The sequence below is a fragment of the Eschrichtius robustus genome, chromosome 12 (assembly GCF_028021215.1).
Source record: "Eschrichtius robustus isolate mEscRob2 chromosome 12, mEscRob2.pri, whole genome shotgun sequence".
Lineage (NCBI taxonomy): Eukaryota > Metazoa > Chordata > Mammalia > Artiodactyla > Eschrichtiidae > Eschrichtius > Eschrichtius robustus.
Window position 1 is genome coordinate 7,019,285 of NC_090835.1, and position 19,729 is coordinate 7,039,013.

General features: G+C 46.7%; 1 protein-coding gene across 2 annotated transcripts in view; it reads right to left on the reverse strand.

Moving 5' to 3' along the window:
• The window catches only part of IRAK2 (interleukin 1 receptor associated kinase 2), a 57,514-nt gene that overhangs the window by 9,478 nt on the left and 28,307 nt on the right, over window positions 1–19,729 (reverse strand). For both annotated transcript variants that reach the window (XM_068557741.1, XM_068557740.1), the window contains exons 4-10: window positions 15,008–15,099; window positions 13,321–13,515; window positions 13,174–13,238; window positions 10,075–10,189; window positions 8,436–8,545; window positions 6,258–6,453; window positions 2,942–3,004 (exon numbers count right to left, since the gene is read on the reverse strand). In XM_068557741.1, coding sequence (XP_068413842.1) covers window positions 2,942–3,004; window positions 6,258–6,453; window positions 8,436–8,545; window positions 10,075–10,189; window positions 13,174–13,238; window positions 13,321–13,515; window positions 15,008–15,099 — 836 coding nt within the window. The remainder of the gene's footprint in view (window positions 1–2,941; window positions 3,005–6,257; window positions 6,454–8,435; window positions 8,546–10,074; window positions 10,190–13,173; window positions 13,239–13,320; window positions 13,516–15,007; window positions 15,100–19,729) is intronic.

The following is a 19,729-nucleotide window of genomic DNA, read 5'->3' on the forward strand; positions in this document are numbered from 1 at the left end:
ATTAGCCCCAGATAAATAAGAAAATATAAGCCACAATTTGTAAATTCATTCATCTATTTATCACCAAAGACGGGATCACACTATATATACTGTTTTGAACTTGCTTTTTTCTCACTTGCAGATATCTCCCTGTCAGAACATATATGTCTTTCTTGTTTTGTTTTTTTTCTAAAATAAGAATGTTTATGTCAGCTTTATTAAGAATTGCCAAAACCTGGAAACAACCCAGATGTCTAGAAACTGATCAACGGATAAACAAATGGTCGGACATCCATACAACGGAGTATTTCCCATCAGTACAAGGAATCAACCACTGATACATATACAACATGGATGAATCTCAAAGGCAGCACGCTAAGTGGAAGGAGCGCGAAACGAACAGGCACACGCTCTATGATTCCACTTACATGACGCTCCAGAAGAGACGGAACTACACAGACAGAAACTAGATCAGGAGTTGCCAGGGGCTGGAAGGGGGGAAAGGGGATTGACTATAAAGGGACGTGAGGGAATTTTCTGGAATGAAATAAATATTCCATATCTTGATTGTGGTGGTGGTTACCCGACCGTCTACATTTGTCAAAACTCGTACCATTTTTGTGTACCTCAAAAGTGTGAATTACACCTTGACAGAAATAAGTGCATACGTCCACACTGAGATCCCCACACAAAGGTACCAGCAGCTTTATTTGTACTGGTCAAACGCTGGAAACACCCTACACGTTGTCAACAGGTGAATGGACAAATGGGGGCACATCCACACACTAGAGCACCATTTGGCATCTAAAGAAATGAACTCCCAACACACACACACAGAGCATGGGTGCATCTCACAAAAACTATGCTGAGTGGGAAAGGCCAGACAATAAAAGGGCACACACACTCTCTACGGTTTCCTTTACAGGAAACTCCAGAAAACAGAAACTTTTGTACAGTTGTACAGTGACAGAAAGCAGACCAATGGCTGCGGGGGATGGCAGGGTGGGGAGGGGTGACAGGAGGGTGACAAATGAGAAAAGGTAACTTCTGGGGTAGTGGGCATGCTCATTATCTTGATTTGGTGACGATTTCAAAGATAGACACCAATGTCAACATTTATCATATTATACACTTTATCCTCATTATAAGTATTTACAAACATACTCATAAAGCTTTTTTTATAAATAACTTCATGGTATTCCATGGTGTGTACGATCATATCGTCATTTTTTTAACCGTCTCCCAATTGATAGATATTTCACTTGTTAGCAATGCTTCACTACCATAACTAGTGCTACAACGAACAGCTTCGTCCCTCTGTCTTTCCTTACTTGTATGCGTTCCCCTAGCGTACAAATAAAATTGCTGCATCAGAGGATTCTGATGGAAACCACCCAATGGCCTCCAGAAACACTGCAGCCATGAACACTCCCGAGCGTGGAGGAGAGGCCGGCTCCTCCCACCCTGGACCACACTCGGCTGCAGCTTTCATCTCTGACTCGAATTTTAATTATTTGCACAATGAATTATAAGTACCACAACAAGGGATGATGGGAGACCCTATTTGGGTCCAGAAGAAGAGAAAGAAACTAGATTTAAAAAAATTATTTCCTCCATGTTTTTAGAAACCATTTACCAAAAAAGCCTTCTGGAAAGTTTCACCTAAGTGTCTCCAAAGGCTGCTTCCCCTGTGACATTCACCCAGGGAGCCCCACAGGAGTGCTGGGTAATACATCTGAAGAAAACTGTCAGAATATGAGAAATTGTCCCAAACTGCCCCGAACCACATCTGAGCTGACCAAACCGACCTCTCTGCAGTACCGGGGGGCCTGGTGCCCAAAAGGGGCAGAGTTCTGGGAATTCAGCAAAGGGACAGGTCGTGACTGGCCGTGTATAGGGGAGGTCTTCAGCTTCCCACCCCAGGGTGAAGGGGATGCCTTTGGAGCCTAGTCACAAAAAAGCCAGCTGCTCCAACGGCCTCAACATCAAGTCAGAAAAAGTGCTCCCCTCTCAAATTAGTGAAGAGGATTAGGGCTTGCACAGGGGTCAGGGCTCTGCAGAAAACATGGGTTCAAATCCCAGCTCCACCATCTCGCTGGGGGTCATAAGATAAGTCTCTTCACCTTGGCCTTAGTTTTTCTCATCTGTAAAATGGGGATGGTAATAATGATGATAAATCCATATGGTTGGACTGTCATGAGAATTAAACAGTCAGGAGAGCGTTGGGGTTAAGAACTCAGGATCTGCAGTCCAGCAGATGTGACTCAGAATCTCAACTCTGATACTTAGTAAAGCTGAGATCTCAAGCAAACCTCAGAGCCTGCTCTCCTCACCTGTAGGTGAACAAAATGACTTTATCAATCTCATGGGGATTGAGATGACTTAGAAAGATAATACATGTAAAGTGCCAAACACAGAGTTGGGCCGTGTTGTTATATTTTTGAAATGACACTATACACATGCACACGTATATTTGAATGACAGTTCTTATAAACCTACACAATGGAAATTATTGTTTTTATTATAGAAACCTAAAAGGGCTGAAATTAACTTTCACCAATTTAAAGACAAACCCTAGGACTTCCCTGGAGGTCCAGCGGTTAAGACTCCGGGCTTCCGCTGTAGGGGGCATGGGTTCGATCCCTGGTTGGGGAACTAAGATCCCACATGCTGCATGACGCGGCCAAAAAATTGAAAAAATAAAGACGAACTCTATATGATTGCCTGACATGCAGAGAGAAGACATGGATTTCCCCTAAACATTCTAAACTTTCTTATCATGAAAAAGTAATTGTTGCCTGGATGGTGAGGGGGGGAAGGTTACAGCTACTTTGCACAGGTACAAATCAAACCCTGGACTGAGGCCTCGTTAGCATCTGTAAAATGGGTACAGTGGAGGCCCCTGCCCTCCCCACCCCTTGACCCCTCATAGCTGTGAGAAAGAAGTGACTGGTTCCCTTACCAAGTAAACTGGGCTCCGGTCCTTGTCCATCGCAGGGATGCCAGTGAGGACCTCAGCTAACACCTGTGAGAACACAGAGTTAGCACGGGTCACACACACAGGCACAAGTTCACACAGGAGCTTCTGGCCAAGAAAGAAGTTTCTTCTCAGGAACAAATTCTGAGCTCCAGGCCTGGCTCTGCCATCTGCCAGCACAGACACTTGCCCAAAATCTGGAACGTGGGATTATCACTAAACACCTCCTCCAACTAAACACACCACCCAGCTACTAGGAGAAGGTTTAAGTTAATTGATAGCAAGGTAGGGAGGATGAAAACCAAATGTGTGTGTATTACCATCAGATAGATAGATAGATACACACACACACACACACACACACACCTCTCTCTATATAGATATACATATATACATCTATCTGTATACACACATACGTATACATACACCCACTATATATACTAAAGATATTTTCATTTAAAACCCATCAGAAATGGTAAGCAGGCACTCCTATGTTAATCTCAAGAAAAGGAGGAATCCATGTGCAGACACCTATTCTAGACAGAAAATCTCGGCAATATCCATAGCACGTTTCATCCACAGGCCTTTATTTACATTATTTGTTCATTAATACATCCATTTAAGAAAGGAGCACAGCCCTGAGCCAGTGTAAGCCACCACAAAATTGACAAAACTGTGATTTGTATCTTAATAAATAGGAAACCTGCTTTGAACAGAAATTCAGCAGAGATAACAGCACACTGGCTAAGGGGTCCAGAGTCAGACAGGCCTGGGTTCAAATTCTGACTCTGTTCCTTACATGCTTTGGTGATATTTGGGCAAGAAACTAAAATCTGGGGACTTCCCTGGCGGTCCAGTGGTTAAGACTCAGCGCTTCCACTGCAGGGGGGTGCGGGTTCGATCCCTGGTCAGGGAACTAAGATCCCGCATGCCGCATCTGAGCCTGTATCCTTATGCAGTACATGGTGATCTAGTGGTTGTAAATATGAGGCAGTGGGTACTCCATCTTAGTGTCCAATCTCCCTAACACAACTTCTCTCAAAGTCAGAATAAGGTCACATTACTGCCAAGAACTCCTCCACCCGGAAAGGGCCTGCAGGGTTACTAACAGACTGGAAGTGGCCAGGAGGGGGCAGCAGAGGGCACCCCTGCAGCTGGCGGAGGAGCCCATGGAAAAGGGACTCCGGCTGGGGTCCTGCCAAGGCAGGAGGGAAGAATAAGAGGAAATAAGTAGACATACATTTCCTCTGCCTCTTCCACATGGCAGGCCCTGTGCCAGGCCTTTTACAGAGGTTACTTAGCACTCATCAAAAAGAACACTGACCTACTACGGTATCGCACGGAGAACTATATTCAATATTCTGGGATAAACCACAATGGAAAAGAATATAAAAAAGAATGTATATATGTGTATAACTGAGTCACTGTGCTGTACAGCAGAAATGACCATAACGCTGTAAATCAACTATACTTTTACACTGGGGTAAATCAACCCCAATGAAAAAATAAATTAAGAAAAAAAACACACAGAGAAATGCAGTGTTCCCCACAACAAGAACCAAAGTTCAAAATCATACCATCCATCAGTGGTAGGGCTGAGAAAAAGACTGAAGGGAGCCAGTAGGCACTCACTGAATGAAAGAATGAGTGAATAGGAAAGTCAATTGTTACATTAGGAGCTGAGTTAAAAAGTCAAGAGTAAACAGAAATCAGGAGTGAGGGTGTGAAGGTAGGAATAATAACGATAACCACAATAATAATAATCATGTTGACCTATGCAACACACTCTGCTAACCAGTTTATACATGCTATCTTATTAATCTCCATATGTAGGAATACCCCCATTTTCCAGAGGACAAAACTGAGGCCCAGAGTTACAGGTGACACCCTAGATCACACAGCTGAAAGTTACTGAGCTGGGACTCAAACCCATGCTCTTAAGCTCTACCCTATAAGTGCCTGGCAGCCTTGGGGTTCAGTTCCACTGGTTCTTAAAGGAGCAGGAGCTTGGGCTGGCCCTGCTGAGCTTCACTGAGCCCCTCGCAGTGGGGCTGATGGGGGCGAGGAGGGGGAGGCGGGAGGGAATTTGGGGACAAGTAAACCAGAAGGGCCGATGGGCTGAGAGACAGAGGGAAGCAGAATCTGGTATGCGGAGGCTGGGCTGAGGGCAGAAAGTGGTTCAGAGGACGGGCATTAGTGAGAGAGGCAGATGGACAGACTGTGGTCAAAGAGAGGCAGTGTAGAGTTTAAGGCTGGAGAGGAAGAGAGAAGGCAAGGTCCAAGATGCGGCTGTTGGCTCCTGGCAGAGGTCAGCCAGCGACCGTCACTTTTCTCAGCCAGCATTTCCCAGACTGGGATCCATGGGTCTCTGATGCTTAGAGATACTAAGAAAACAAGGTTCCATAGTCAAGGGAATTTGGGAAACACTGCATACCATTGCTGGGTGGTGGTGAATTCACAATTACCAGATTAAAGGCTATTTACCATATGAAAGGCTCTTGTTAATTTTGTGGTAACTTTTTTTTTTTCCTGCTTAACCTTGCTCAACCCAGCATTTCTCAAACCTATTTAAACACATCAAAACCCTTTAAAAACATCAAACCTACTGAGATCTCAGGGAACTGGTGTTCTTTGGAGACTGCTACACTCAGACCATGAACTCCTGGGGGAGGGATTGTGTTTTAGTTACATTTACATTTCGAGTGCCTGACACACAGTACTGATGGACAGCAGTGGTGACAAGGACAGAGGTTGGATGGGTAGATAGATACTGAATGGATGGGTAGCTGTTGGATGAATGGTTGGATAATAACTGGACTGATGGATGGATGGACAGATGGACAAAACAGACGGATGAACAAACAAGAACAGACAATCGGATAGATAATTAGATGGCTGGCTGGATGCGAATCAGGGAAGTCAGGAGGTATCTGTAGCCTATTGGAATCTGGACACTCATGGGGCAGGGGCCTTTACTTCAAGGGCTGGCAGACTTTTTCTGTAACAGGCTAGATAGTAAGTATTTTAGGTTTTGTGAGCCACAAACAATCTCTGCCACATATTCTTTTGATTGTTGTTGTTGCTGTTATTATTCAATCTTTTATAAATGTAAAAACTAGTCTTAATTATAGGCCATAGAAAATAGGCCATTGGGCTGGTTCTGACCTGTGTGCCGTAGTTTGCCAACCCCTGCTGTACTTGGTGGAACATTTCTAAGAGCCTCTATTATTTGCTTACAAAGGAGCCATGGGAAGGGCAAATGTGTACAGGCCCAGATCTGAACAGAGAAGGAAGCTCTTACTATTCCACAGCCGAATATATCCACTCGCTTTGTCAGCTGTCCCACCCTGATGAAGTCTTCTGGAAGATATGCAGCGGAGGCCTGGAAAAGGCAGGTCTTCATCGCAGTGTACTTTGACTTTTTGTTGACAGGACACCAGCGAGCCATCGAATGAGCCAGCTTGGGGGTGAAGTTTTGGTCTAGCAAAACATTGGAGCTGTGGGAAAGAAGGCAGAGAGAACCCTCTTGTTTTGAGGTAGACAAGAAGAGGTTGCCATGGAGATCCTTTCGGAAAACAGCTTAGTAGTGAGCAGTGCCAGCAAGTTAGGGTCACTACAGACCCTCAACAAGTTTATAAGCCAGTCCCGATGGCGGGTGGGGATTGGGAGCCCACCTCCACCAGCAAATGGGGATGAAGCTAAGATTAGTCCTGCTGCCCCGGAAATGGCATTTGGTGGCCCGAGAGGTGCAGCCATCCTGATCCCCATGGATGTCAGCCCGGATCAACCTCAGCCTGCCAAGCCCAGAGGCTGTGCCGCCTCCATCTCTTCAGAAGGTGCTCCAAACCCCAGCTCTGGCCCAGCTGACTCAAGTCTACATGTCAGCATCCTTTGGGACTGAACCTGCCCAGATCAAGCGGAATAAGAAGAGCAATAAAAATATCCTTGGACCATGGGGATGAACACTCTCAGAAAGTACTCCAAAGGAAAAATTAAAAATTTTTAAAAACTAAGCTTCAAGTATAGAAATATTCAAACTAACCCCAAATGGTTTTTAAAAAGTAGACACAGAGAGCAGTTCTCCTAGGTTCCCTTACCCTGCTGCTCTCCGCTCAAGCGCCCCCTTTCAATAAAGCCTTTGGTTTTGTCACAAAAAGCAGACGCCAATTCCAATATCCACTATTAGGAGTTGTTATGTAAATTATGGGCAAATATCTTCAATGAAAGACTAAGAAGTCATGAAAAATGATGACAGGCAATGTGGGGAAACGTTTACCATGCTTAAATCATGGGGAAAAAGAGAATATGAATTGGTAAACAGGTAACGGTGCTATCTTAGGGCTGAGATGTCTGCGTGGGCAGGGGCTGGAAAAAACCCAGAAAAATGGCGGCCAGCTGGTGAGGGAGGGCAGCAGGGCCAGGATGACCACTTGCCCTTTCATTTCCTTTCTTGCTATTACAATTGTTTGTGCAATCAAGTAAAAATCAGGGGGGAGAAAAGAGGAAAGGGCTTCCACTTGCCAAATGGGGAGAGAACTTTGGGGAAGTATGAATTCTACGGTTTCGAGGTCAGTTTTGCCAGATCTTCTGGAATCCCTCTCTGCGCTTCCAGTGTTGGGAGCACGTTACTGATATGCTGGGGTACACACCTACCTTGCATCACAGTATCTGTGACAACAGATGCACAAGCAAGAACGGGTCTCCAGGACTTCCCTGGTGGCGCAGTGGTTAAGAATCCGCCTGCCAATGCAGGGGACACGGGTTCGAGCCCTGGTCCGGGAAGATCCCACATGCCGCGGAGCAACTGAGCCCGTGAGCCACAACCACTGAGCCTGTGCTCTAGAGCCCGCAAGCGACAACTACTGAGCCTGCATGCCACAACTACTGAAGCCCTCGCTCCTAGAGCCCGTGCTCCGCAACAAGAGAAGCCACCACAACGAGAAGCCCGCGCACCGCAACGAAGAGTAGCCCCCGCTCGCCGCAACCAGAGAAAGCCCGCGTGCAGCAACGAAGACCCAACGCAGCCAAAAATTAATTAATTAATTAAAAAAAAAAAAAAAAAAGAACGGGTCTCCGCAAAGACCCTGAGCAAGGAGCTCCAAAGCCCAGGGAGCCTGGCAGACATGGCCCACAGCTCAAGGACCTGATCCAGACCAGCTGCTGGAGGGGAAGTGAAATACAGCAGGGGAATGGAGGGCTTGTTGGGGAAATACCAACAAGCTTTTGGGGGAAATACCTTTGTTAGGGAAAGACAAACGTGGAGACAGGCAGTTCATGCTGACAGCAATTAGAGACAGAGTACAACCCAGAAACACTGATGTTCAAGGGTATAACAAAGAAAGAAGAGCCCCAAGAGAGGCAAGGAAGGGAGAGAAAGTGAAAGAGAAGAGAGACAGAGGGAGAGGAATGGGACCCAGGAGTGTGCGCCATCTCATCCCTGTAGCCCAGCCCTGGGCGGGGCCCAGCCCACCTCTCTCACCTCTTGACGTTGCCATGGATGATCTCCAGGCCATGCAGATGCTCCACGGCATGAAGCAGCCCTGAGCAGATGATGACACGCTGGGGCCAGGGGAGGGGGTCCGAGCCACCCTAAGAGAAAGAAAAGGAGGAGAAAACACTCACACATATGCCTTTGTAAAGTCCCAATGGCAGGGTCCTCGGCTCCTGTCTCTCCTCCAGCCCTCATGTCCTCTGCAACAGGGCTCGGCCAGCATGGTTTACTGGCAGGGTACCGGTTTTGACATCAGACACATCTAGGTATAAATCCCAGCTCAGACATGCACTAGCTGTGTGACTTCGGAAAAGACACTCAACGTCTCTGAGCCTCTGCTTCTTCAGATATAAAATAGAAATGTTAATCCCTATGCTTTAGGGTGGTTGTAAGGATTCAAAGGAGTGAATGGTATGCCCCTAGCATAGTGCCTGTTACACAGTGGGTGCTCAAAAAACAGAAGTTATTTTTATCATGACTATCATGTGGCAGCTCTGGAATTCTTCTCTAGGAGGGGCTGGTTGGGAGAGGAGCTAGGGAGCTTGTGTTGGCACACCAAGCACATGGGCTGATTTTATAAGTATTTGGGGAGATCTCACAAGAGGTGATGGGGATTATCGGTGGTCTAAAGTCCCCTACCTTCCCCTACCTGCCACTGAATGTCCAAGCAAAATCACCTCTTATTTTTTAGGTCGTCTCTTAGGTCCCACATCCTCTAAGAACTGGCCTTGCTAATGGATTTCTTCTAAAAAACTCTGGAATCTGGAGCCACACAAACCCAGTTTAAACTCTAGCCCTGATACGTGTCAGCTGTGTTCCTTTGGGTAAGTCACTTTGCCTCTCTGTGCCAGAGACTCCTCTTTTTGAAAATGGAGGAAACTTCCAGGGCTGTGGCAAGGTCCAAAGGAGATGTGTAAAGCCATTACCAAGGTGTCTTGCACACAGTGAGAGTTCAGCAAAGCTACCAATCATTATTATACCATGAATAACTGCTTTGTCTGGTCCCTGCCAAGGGAAGCAATAATTCTGTTGCAGAATGACTTTTTAACCCTCTGTTCGAGGATTTTATGGGAAGGAGGCTTGTCTTAAAAAAAATGGTAATTTTAATAGATACAGCACTCATATAGTATGACCTGCAAAAGGTCAAAAGGGTGTGGAGTAAAAGTTTCTCTCCCAACCTATGCTCCATCTACATAGTTCTCCCCAGAGGCAGTCAAGGTACCAGTTTCTTGTATCTTTCCAGAAATATTCCATAAATTCACGAGCAAATAGGAATTAATTAGAATAGCATTTTTTAATAAAAATTTGCCTCCACTTTCCATACTCTGTTAATTCTTCTTCTTGTCCTATTGCATTGGCTAGTACCTTCAGAACAATGTTGAATAATATAGCACTATGGGGTACCTTTGTCTTGCTCTTGACTTAAATGCCTCTTGTCAAAAAACGTTTTAAATAGGTTTTTACCTGAAGATGTTTAGCCACATCTTATCTATCTTGGCCCACCTTCTCTTCTCGAAGGGTCTCTCGAAGGCCCCTTTCCCCTCTGGACTCCTAAAAGTCCTCAACCCTTGATTCTCCAACTGGGCACCGCCTAATCCTGTTCTTTGACCATGACCGAGCCCCTTACCTGACCCTGGAGTCTGTCCTGTAAAGAACCATTTGCCATGTACGGGTAAATCAAGCTGTAAAACTGTTTTCCAGTGCAGAGGCCCAGCAGAGGTAAGACATTGGGGTGGCAGCATCTGAAATCAGACATCAGTACAGGGATGAGGAGTCAGACAGAAAGAATAATCAAAGACTGCTCCATTTCCTACCTCCTAAACCTCTTCTGCCATCTCCACCCCCTGAGGCCACCAGTAACCTCCCAGGTACTAAATGCTCTAAACCCTGAGAGCCCAGCAACAGGGTAGAGATGACAACTGCATGCCCTCAAGGAGCTTAAAATCAGGTAACTCAAAGTACATGACACCCTAACCACCCGTCTTCCAGAAACAGAGGCTTAGAGGTTAAGGAACTTGCCCAAGGTCACAACTAGCAAACACTGAAGCCAGGACCAGATAGCAGGTCTGTTTGACTCCCAGGACTTGGGTTCTTCCCCGAAATCCTCTTCTGGTGGGTTCCGAGTCACTGTTCCCTCTTGACCCTCCTCCTACCTCTCTGACTGCTCTTTCTTGGCCTTTTCCACTAAGACCCTCCTCCTTTGCCTTCCCCTGAAACTTGAATCTCCCTGGTTGGGCTCATTATATTGTTTTATAAGCTTCTCCACCAGGAATCTCTCACCTCTCTGAGGAACGCCCCCAGATCTCTCATCTCCAGGCACATCCCACACACCAGAACTGACTGTCAAATTGCATCCCAATGTTCCAGGTGAACAACCTAGACTCAACAAGTTCCAAACCTGCTTCTCTGCCCACAGTTATTTTCTCAAGCAAGGGCACCACCATCCATCCAGTTTCCTAGAAACCTCCTTACCTCCCCCATCTAATTAGTCACCACTTACTGTCATAAATAGCGTTCCATACACCCCCTTCATTCTCCCCTCCTCTGCCTTGGGTCTGACCCCAATGAACTCTCCCCAGCACTGTTGCAACGGCCTCCTGCCTGATCCCTTGGCCCCCCTCCACTCCCCCCAGGCCATCCTACTGCACAATTTTCACACTCAGTAGAGTTATTTACACTTCACTCTCCCCACTGGACCATAAACTTCCCCAAGGCAGGGGCTGTGTATTCTTCATGTCTGCACTACCCAGAACAAAGAAAGGCCCTGACTGACGACTCACGTTTGCCAAATCAATGAATGAAGGAGTGACTACCGACTCCAGGAAGGCACTACACCAAGGTGGAAAGGGAATCAGATTTCCCGTTTCCATTAAGTGTGTGTGTGTGTGTGTGTGTGTGTGTGTGGATAAGTATGTGTGTATATATGTGCGTGTGCACGCGCGTGTGTGCGTGTGTAGTCATGCATATGTATGAAGAGAGAAAGGATTAAAGAAAATATATCAAAATCTGAATACCGTAGTAGTTACTTATAGGTGCTACGGAAAATTGGTGATTTCTATTTTCCTCTTTATAATTTTCTTTATTTCTTAAAATACTCCACAATCATCACACACTGCCCAAGGCTACACACTGGCAGAGGAACTCAGACAGTGACTTGCCAGGTTGAATGACAGCTGGTGTCCAGCACATTGCAGGGGTCCAGTATGTGCGTGTTCAATCCATCAGGCAATGACGGCAGAGCCAAGATAAGTGTCCAGGTATCCAAATGTCCTCCCCCTCTATTTCCCAGTCCCCCCTACCAAGCTCTGTGATGGGGAGACTCACTTTACTTCTCCAGCCTCAGTTTCCTCATCTGTAAAATGCAGGTCTGAGGATGACTTCTTTTTTTTTTTTTTTTTTTATTTATTTATTTTTGGCTGCGGTGGGCCTTCACTGCTCTACGCGGGCTTTCTCTAATTGCGGCGAGTGGGGGCTACTCTTTGTTGCGGTGCACGGGCTTCTTATTGTGGTGGCTTCTCTTGTTGCGGAGCACAGGCTCTAGGTGCACAGGCTCAGTAGTTGTGGTACACGGGTTTCATTGCTCCGCGGCATGTGGGATCTTCCCGGCCCAGGGCTCGAACCCGTGTCCCCTGCATCGGCAGATGGATTCTTAACCACTGCGCCACCAGGGAAGCCCCCTGAGAATGACTTCTGAAGGTCCTTACTGCTCAAAACCAGAGGTAAGCAAAAGTTCTCTATAAAGTAAATACTAGCCATTGCAGGCCATCTGGCCTCTGCTGCAGGATCATGCAAAGCAGCCACAGACGACACAGAAATAAATGAGCGTGGCTGGGTTCCAATAAAACCCTCATTAAAGACACTGACATCTGAATTTCATATACTTTTCATGGGTCATGAAATAATCTTTTTATTTTGTTCAACCCTTTTTGCTAAAAATTAATTTATTTTTGGCTGCGTCGTGTCTTCGTTGCTGCGCGCAGGCTTTCCCTAGTTGTGGTGAGCGGGGGCTACTCTTCGTTGCGGTGCGCATGCTTCCCACTGCAGTGGCTTCTCTTGTTGCGGAGCACAGGCTCTAGAGCACAGGCTCAGTAGTTGTGACATACGGGCCTAGTTGCTCGGCAGCATGTGAGATCTTCCGGGACCAGGGCTCAAACCCGTGTCCCCTGCATTGGCAGGCGGATTCTCAACCACTGTGCCACCAGGGAAGTCCCTGTTCAACCCTTTAAAAACGTAAAATCCATCCCTAGCTCTCAGACCATAAAAACACAGGCTGGGCCAGATTGAGCCTGTGGGTCATCATTTGCCATTAGAGTTGGAGTCAGTAAGTTTCTGTCCATCTCAAAAAATGGGACAAAAACAGATTATCCACCCCGCCTCCCCGGAAGGAAGGAGTTGAGCCAAGTGAGCCAAGGTTCTTTTCTAATTCTAATCCATGCACACAGTGGCTACAGAGAAAAAGCATGGCCCGTGGAGCCAGACCAACCAACCACATTCCAGCTCTGCCACCTACTAGCTGTGTGATCTTGGACAAGACACTTAACGTCTCTGTGCCTCAATTTGCCCATGTGTGAAATAATGTGATAATAGTAGCCATGTTACAGGGGTCTTGTGAGGATTAAATGAGTTTACGTAAAGAGAATGCTAAAAACGTGCCTGCCACATAGGAAGCACTATATACAGGTTAGCGGTCATCACTATCAAAGTATTTTCCAAAGGGGAGGCTTACCTACGACAAATTTGTACCTCTGCCTGGAAGAAGTTTTCAATTGATCCTGGACCTGAACAGGCCATCTGTGGGAAAAGACACTGAAACATGAAAATCTAGCCTCACCATGTAGTCTCCACCCCTTACTGGAAACCAAGAAGTGCCCACCTCTCTGAGCTTCTTGAAGACGAATGGAGTGCCGAGCCTTTGCCCTCTGTAGATGTCAGCAAAGGTCCCCTCACCGATTTTGTGGTTTGGGTTGAAGTTATCAGTTGCCTGGACCACGTCCACCTCGCTCCAGAAAAGGCTGTCATCAGCTAGGCTCAAAAGTGTCTCCTGCTTAGGAATGGAGGTGCTAAAATCCTGGGAATTCAGAGAGAAGAGACTGAGATTAATATGGAATTAATATGGAAAATACTATTTTCCCTACTACCTCAGGGACTCTTAGAACAGCAGAGCTGAGGGGTGAAGGGGATCATCTCATCCAGTGAGGAGGGATGGCAAAAAGGACAGATCCCAGCTCTGCTTCTAACTTGCTCCGTGACCTTGGACAAGTTACTTAACCTCTCTGAGCCTTCATTTCCTCATCAGCAAAAATAAAGATAACCATAATACCCTGGAGGGTAATTTTGAAGATTAACTAAAATGTGAGTATTCCCGGCCCATGGTGGAGGTTTCCTTTTTTTTTTTTTTTTTCCCCAGTTTACAAAGGTGAGCACCAAGGGGGTCAAAGAACTGAAGTGAGTTTACACAGCTGGTCAATGGCTGGGCTTGTGCCCCCGGTCCTGCACACGGTATACATGCCGGGAAGCAGGACACAGGTTCACATAACCTGCGTAAGCCGAAGAAAAGCAGCTCTGCATCAATCCCTTTTCTTCTTAAAAATAGCTGTACATAAACTTCCATTTTTTTAAGTTATATGTGCTCTTATAAACACTTTTAGATAATTAGAGGGGGGGCTAATTATACATGATCTCATTATCCACTTAACTGCTATTAAAGTTTAGTGTAATTCTTGCCAGTTAGATACACAAGAATTTATTTTTAAAAATTGGGACCATGCCGCACCCACCGTTTTGATTTCCAGTGTTTTCTCTAAACGTTATACCATGATCATTCTTCTAATTACTAAATCATCTTTGAAAATGATTAATTATTAAAAAATAAATAAGCCTGCTTAAGTGACAGTCCCTTTTATAGAAGAGCTCCACTAACCAGACCCATGTAGCACTGGCTTCCCCGCCAGGCACTCTGCCCAAGACACTTTTAGGGGCCCACGAAAACATCTTAATGTAATTTCTTTCGAAGTCTGATGAACAAAAATGAACTTTTCAAGTTGAAGAAAATGTTTTAATTTTTAATCCAACTTGGATTATGTTCATCTTTATACTGTTGCAGTCGTAAAATATAATTTTAAGTAATATTTTTAAATGAAAGAAAGGGCCTAGAAAGGCAAAAATGCTTAAGATTCACAGAAGTCACTTGTGACCCTGGACCCAAATCATTAAAAATTCAGGATAACTCCGGTATATTTTGTGTTGAAAAAAGGTTGAAGGAGAGGCATTTTGACTACTGCAACCAAGATATTTTGGGAGGAGGCAGATGTCAATTATCAGCTCTCATTTACATACAAATAATGGAAAAGCTCATTGAAAACTAGAGTGCACCCTCTCCCCACGCCTGATTTATCGAGGGCCAGCACTTAGAGTCTTAGAAGCTCAGAGTAATTCGATGGGCCTCGTTTCTCCCCTTCACCCTGACCCCTAACCCCCAAACTGTTCTCGAGGAATAAACACATTGCATTTTTGCGAGAGGGTCACAGCTGGGGGCTACTGCTCGGGGGTGGAGGATTTACCTTTGAGTCAGGTGAGGCGGGCAGGTCGGTTTTTACGGAAGGGGAGGCATCTTCAGCAGCGCCCGGGAGGCTGGCTCTGGCTGGAGCAGGCCCTGGAAAGGAGGGACGGTGGGTCAGGCCACAGCCACTGGAGGAAGGAGGGGCGGGTCCCGGCCTGGTCCCCAGACCCAGTCAGTCTCTCATTCACTCCACAAACATTGACTGTCAATGATGACAGCTGCCATTTCCTGACACCACAGGCGTCAGCCTACCCACTGCTCGAGCGTTACCCCGTGGAAGCCTTATGACAGCCCTGTGGGTTGGTCCTATACAAAGTCCCCGTGTGACAGGTGGAGAAAGGGAAGCACTGGAGGTGGCCACTTGCCCAGGGCCACGATGAGAGTAAGTGGCAGAGTCAGCCTTTAAATGGAGATCCTTGGGCCTTCTAACCCCTACCCTGTCCCACCTCCCACAAAAGCAGCAGAGAAGGACACAGGTGCATTAGCTACAGAGCCTAACTTCCATAAACCTCCATGGCAGCAGGAATGGCAATAACCAGCCTCCCAGGGCAGAGGCAGGAGAAGCCTGCCTTAGTGGGTTGGGAGATCAAGGAGGGCTTCACAGAGGAAGGAACACTTGACCTGAGCTTCAAAACGGGGAAAACATTTGCAACAAGTAGCTATGACGTAGGGAGGGCACCGAGGCCGTGGAACCGGCCCACAAGGAGGTGTGGCAGCAGGAAAGCCCAGGCGTGTGGTAAACATTCCGGGCACGCTTAGTTAGCAAACACTGACAGCAGTCCCAATGCTTCCCTGAGCTAACTCATTTCACGCTCATAATAGCCCCAGGAGACAGATGCCAGTATCATCTACTCTTTACAGGTGGTGAAACTAAGGCACGGAGGGGTGACCCAACCTTTCCAAGGGCACCCAGTCAGTGGCTCCAGAGTCTGTGCTCTTAATCCCTTAGTGAATGCAGAAGATTCACAAGAGAGGTGGCTTGAAGAGTAAGTAGTTCAGGGTCAGGGAAAAGTCAGGTTAAAGAGGGTGACATGTCTTCACCAGGCACCACGTGAAGATTAATCTGAAGACTAATGGGGCAGTCTGGGGTCTGCAGGTCAGAGCAGGTGCAGGCCGGGAACAAGACAGGCCACGTAGCTGACCCACATGAAAGTGGACCTTGACCAGAAGCCTGAAGCTTCAGATGTCACTGTTGGAAATACCCAAGTGGCCCTACTGCAGGGCTGGCCTCTGAATAACAGGGGGCCGGCCCTTCCAAGGGAAACTGACTTTGACCCGAGGGTTGCTGGCCAAATCCACCTGTTTCAAGTATTTCTGGCTTACTTCATCAAGAAAGGAGTTATTAATGTGGACCTTTGACCATAAAAAAAATTAATTCAGAATACTGAAAATAGCACCACGGTGAAACTAGAATCAGCCTTCCAAAACTATTAACCAAGGCAGCTGATAAAACAAAACTCACCTGATAGAAAGCCTGAGGCTCTTTCATCCTCTCAGAGGAGGGGCCACCCTAAGCCTCTCTCCCTGCGCTGTCTGTTGCTTCTAGAGTCTTTTGTTTGTTTGTTTGTTTTCTTTTTTCCACATTTTCCAGCATTGGCGATATTTGAAAGGACTACACTTGAGAAGGTACCGTGCTGGTACACCCACACTGCACCAGCAACCCCCAAAATGGGATACCAGCAATAAACACCTCTCCCCAAAATACACAGGTGCGCACACACATTCACACACACCCTCTTTGTCTCTCAGTGCACTACAACTTAAACTGACCTTTGGACTTCCCTGGTGGCGCAGTGGTTAAGAAGCCGCCTGCCAATGCAGGGGGACACGGGTTCGATCTCTGATCTGGGAAGATCCCACATGCCGCGTAGCAACTAAACCAGTGCGCCACAACTACTGAGCCCACATGCCACAACTACTGAAGCCCACGTGCCTAGAGCCCAGAGCTCCGCAACAAGAGAGGCCACCGCAATGAGAAGCCTGTGCACCGCAACGAAGAGTAGCCCCCGCTCACCGCAACTAGAGAAAGCCCGCGGGCAGCAACAAAGACCCAACGCAGCCAAAAAAATTTTTTAAATATATAAACTGAGCTTCAGGGTAAGAGCTATAGCTCAGACACGGGAATTAAACCTTTGGCAAAAAAAGGAAAAAATAAAACCAGAATAAATGGATAAAGAAGATGTGGCATATTTATACAACGGAATATTACTCAGCCATTAAAAAAAATGAAATAATGCCATTTGCAGCAACATGAATGGACCTAGAGATTATCATACTAAGTGAAGTAAGCCAGGCAGACAATTAGCATATATCACTTACATGTAGAATCTAAAAAAAAATGATACAAATGAACTTACATACAAAACAGCAATAGATCCACAGACATAGAAAACAAACTTATGGTTACCAAAGGGGAAAGGGTGAGGGAGAGATAAATTAGGAGTTTGGGATTAACAGATACACCCTACTATATATAAAATAGATAACCAACAAGGATCTACTGTATAGCCCAGGGAACTATACTCAATATTTTGTAATAACCTGTAGGGAAAAGAATCTGAAAAAGAATATATATATATATATATATATATATATATATATATATATAACTGAATCACTTTGCTGTATACCTGAAACCAACACAACATTGTAAATCAACTATACTTCAATTAAAAAAACAAAAAGGTAAAATAAAAAGCAAAATAAATAAAACCATCAACGTGCTACAGACCAGCTGGCAGTCCTGTAACCGGCCAGAGCCCAGCTGTTCACTTAAACCCATCCGCTCATCCGCATGCACCCAGGCCGCGCTTCCCAGGGCTGCTCCCACCCCGACTCCCCACCCCTGGTGACTGGGTGCGGAGGGGAGACTGCCTTGCGGTAAGGCTCCTGGCCACTGCTGCTCCAGCGGTGGAGGCCTCCGCCCTTGCCCTGCCTTCTCTTGGGCTCGGCTCGAGACCCTTGGCCTGAGTGACCCAAACTGTGGTCAGTCATCCATCTCCTAGGTGATGGCCGTGTGTCTGTGCCGCTCCACAATGAGTTACTTGATGTTTTCTTTCAATCCACTCCAGTTCACGTATTACATATTCAGCCTCGAAATCCCTAGTTTTTGTGCATGTGATATATTCTCTAACACCCGTGTTCCATGTACCACTGGGGACAGAGTCTCTACACTCTGGGAACCGCTGTTCCAGGCCACCTTGACTTCCCTCCTGCTTCTTTCCTGGAGTTCTGCTCTATCTGCCCTCCCCGCCTCGGGGCTGACCTCAGAGCAGGCTGCACACACGGTCCCTCATCCTCTCGCACTGCCCAGCTAGGCCAAGGTCAGCGCTGGCCTCACCCAGCCATGATTCTCTGGTCTGATTGATGCCTGGGGTTTGCTCTGGGGGCTGCACCGGGCCTCTCAGTGTGGGGGGATCGCTGAGGTCTGCTCTTGTGACACAGGAGGGCTACTAGGGGTGGTTGAGTCTATTTATCCCTGTGGTTTGCGGAGCGGGGGCGGGGGGAGGGAGTGGAATTTGAACCAATACCGCAAGGCTGAGAAATCAGATAAGAACTAGCCCTTGCTTCCACTCGTGGAAGGCCTGGGCCAGGGAAGACAGTGGCCTACACAAATGTCATTTCCCAAACACTAAGAGTTAACCCTTCATGGTGCCATTTCCCACAGAAATCTTTCTAAAACGTTTGCCTTCTCAAGCAGAATGCACCAAATCTTGTCCTGCTGAGTTGCGTCACTGCAGGCAGGAACAAAGAACACGCAATGGTGCTGTATCTCATTTGGGGTTTTCTGGATCCTGCCCTGTGGCTGGCAGTGGGTCGGCCTCTACAGCTTCCCCATCTCTTTCTCGGCAGCAGACAGAACTGAGCTCAAGTCCTGGCTCAAGTCATTACTAAAGATTTGACCTTGGGTGGGTTGTGCTTCATTTCTTTAGTTTTCTCAGATGTAGAAAAAAACCCAAAAAACAAAAAAACAGTAAGAGTCCATTCTTTGTAGAGTTCTTGTCCAGATTAAAAGACACGGCATAAAGCACAAAGATCAGTCTCTGGTATACGTGGGGTACCAAGGCTGGTAAAACTATGTGTAGATTAAATCAATTCTGATGGACAGACGATGGCCTCTCCCATAGGTAAGGCTTTGCGACAGTTGTTTCAGCCACTCAGAGCCCTTTTATCTGAAATCTAGCTTTGAGAATCTGTTTAAGGAGGTGCTTAGAACCTGTCCATGGCTCATCTGCTCGTGTATTTTCCTTCTCCATGTCTCTCCCCACTACGGAGATTAGGACGTGGGCTCTGGAACAATTCACCTGAGCTGAATCCCGGTCCCACCGCTTGCTCAGCCATGGAGCTTTGGCAGGCTATGTCTCCTTCCCCAGCTATCAAGAGCCCCCTCCCTGGGTGGTCAGGCTGATTCAGTGACAGCCGGCACCATTCCTACCTGTCTGTGCCCTCCTCCCCAGCCACCTCTGCCTCCACGTTCTCCACTCCTACGAGATAATCAGCTGGAACTTTGGGCCCAATGGAACCTTGGGTCTTCCCAAGAAAAGACTGGCTTTGGGTTATCTGATGAAATTAATGATGATGCCCTTATTTTTAGTTTGGGCAAAGATAGACAATCAACTTCCTGCCTCTGTCTACAGATTCTATTTATCGTCCTGACCTGTCTGGGCACACGTCCTCCCAAGTGCCATTCAAGAAAGCGAAAGGTGCAAAGGCTGGCAGAGAC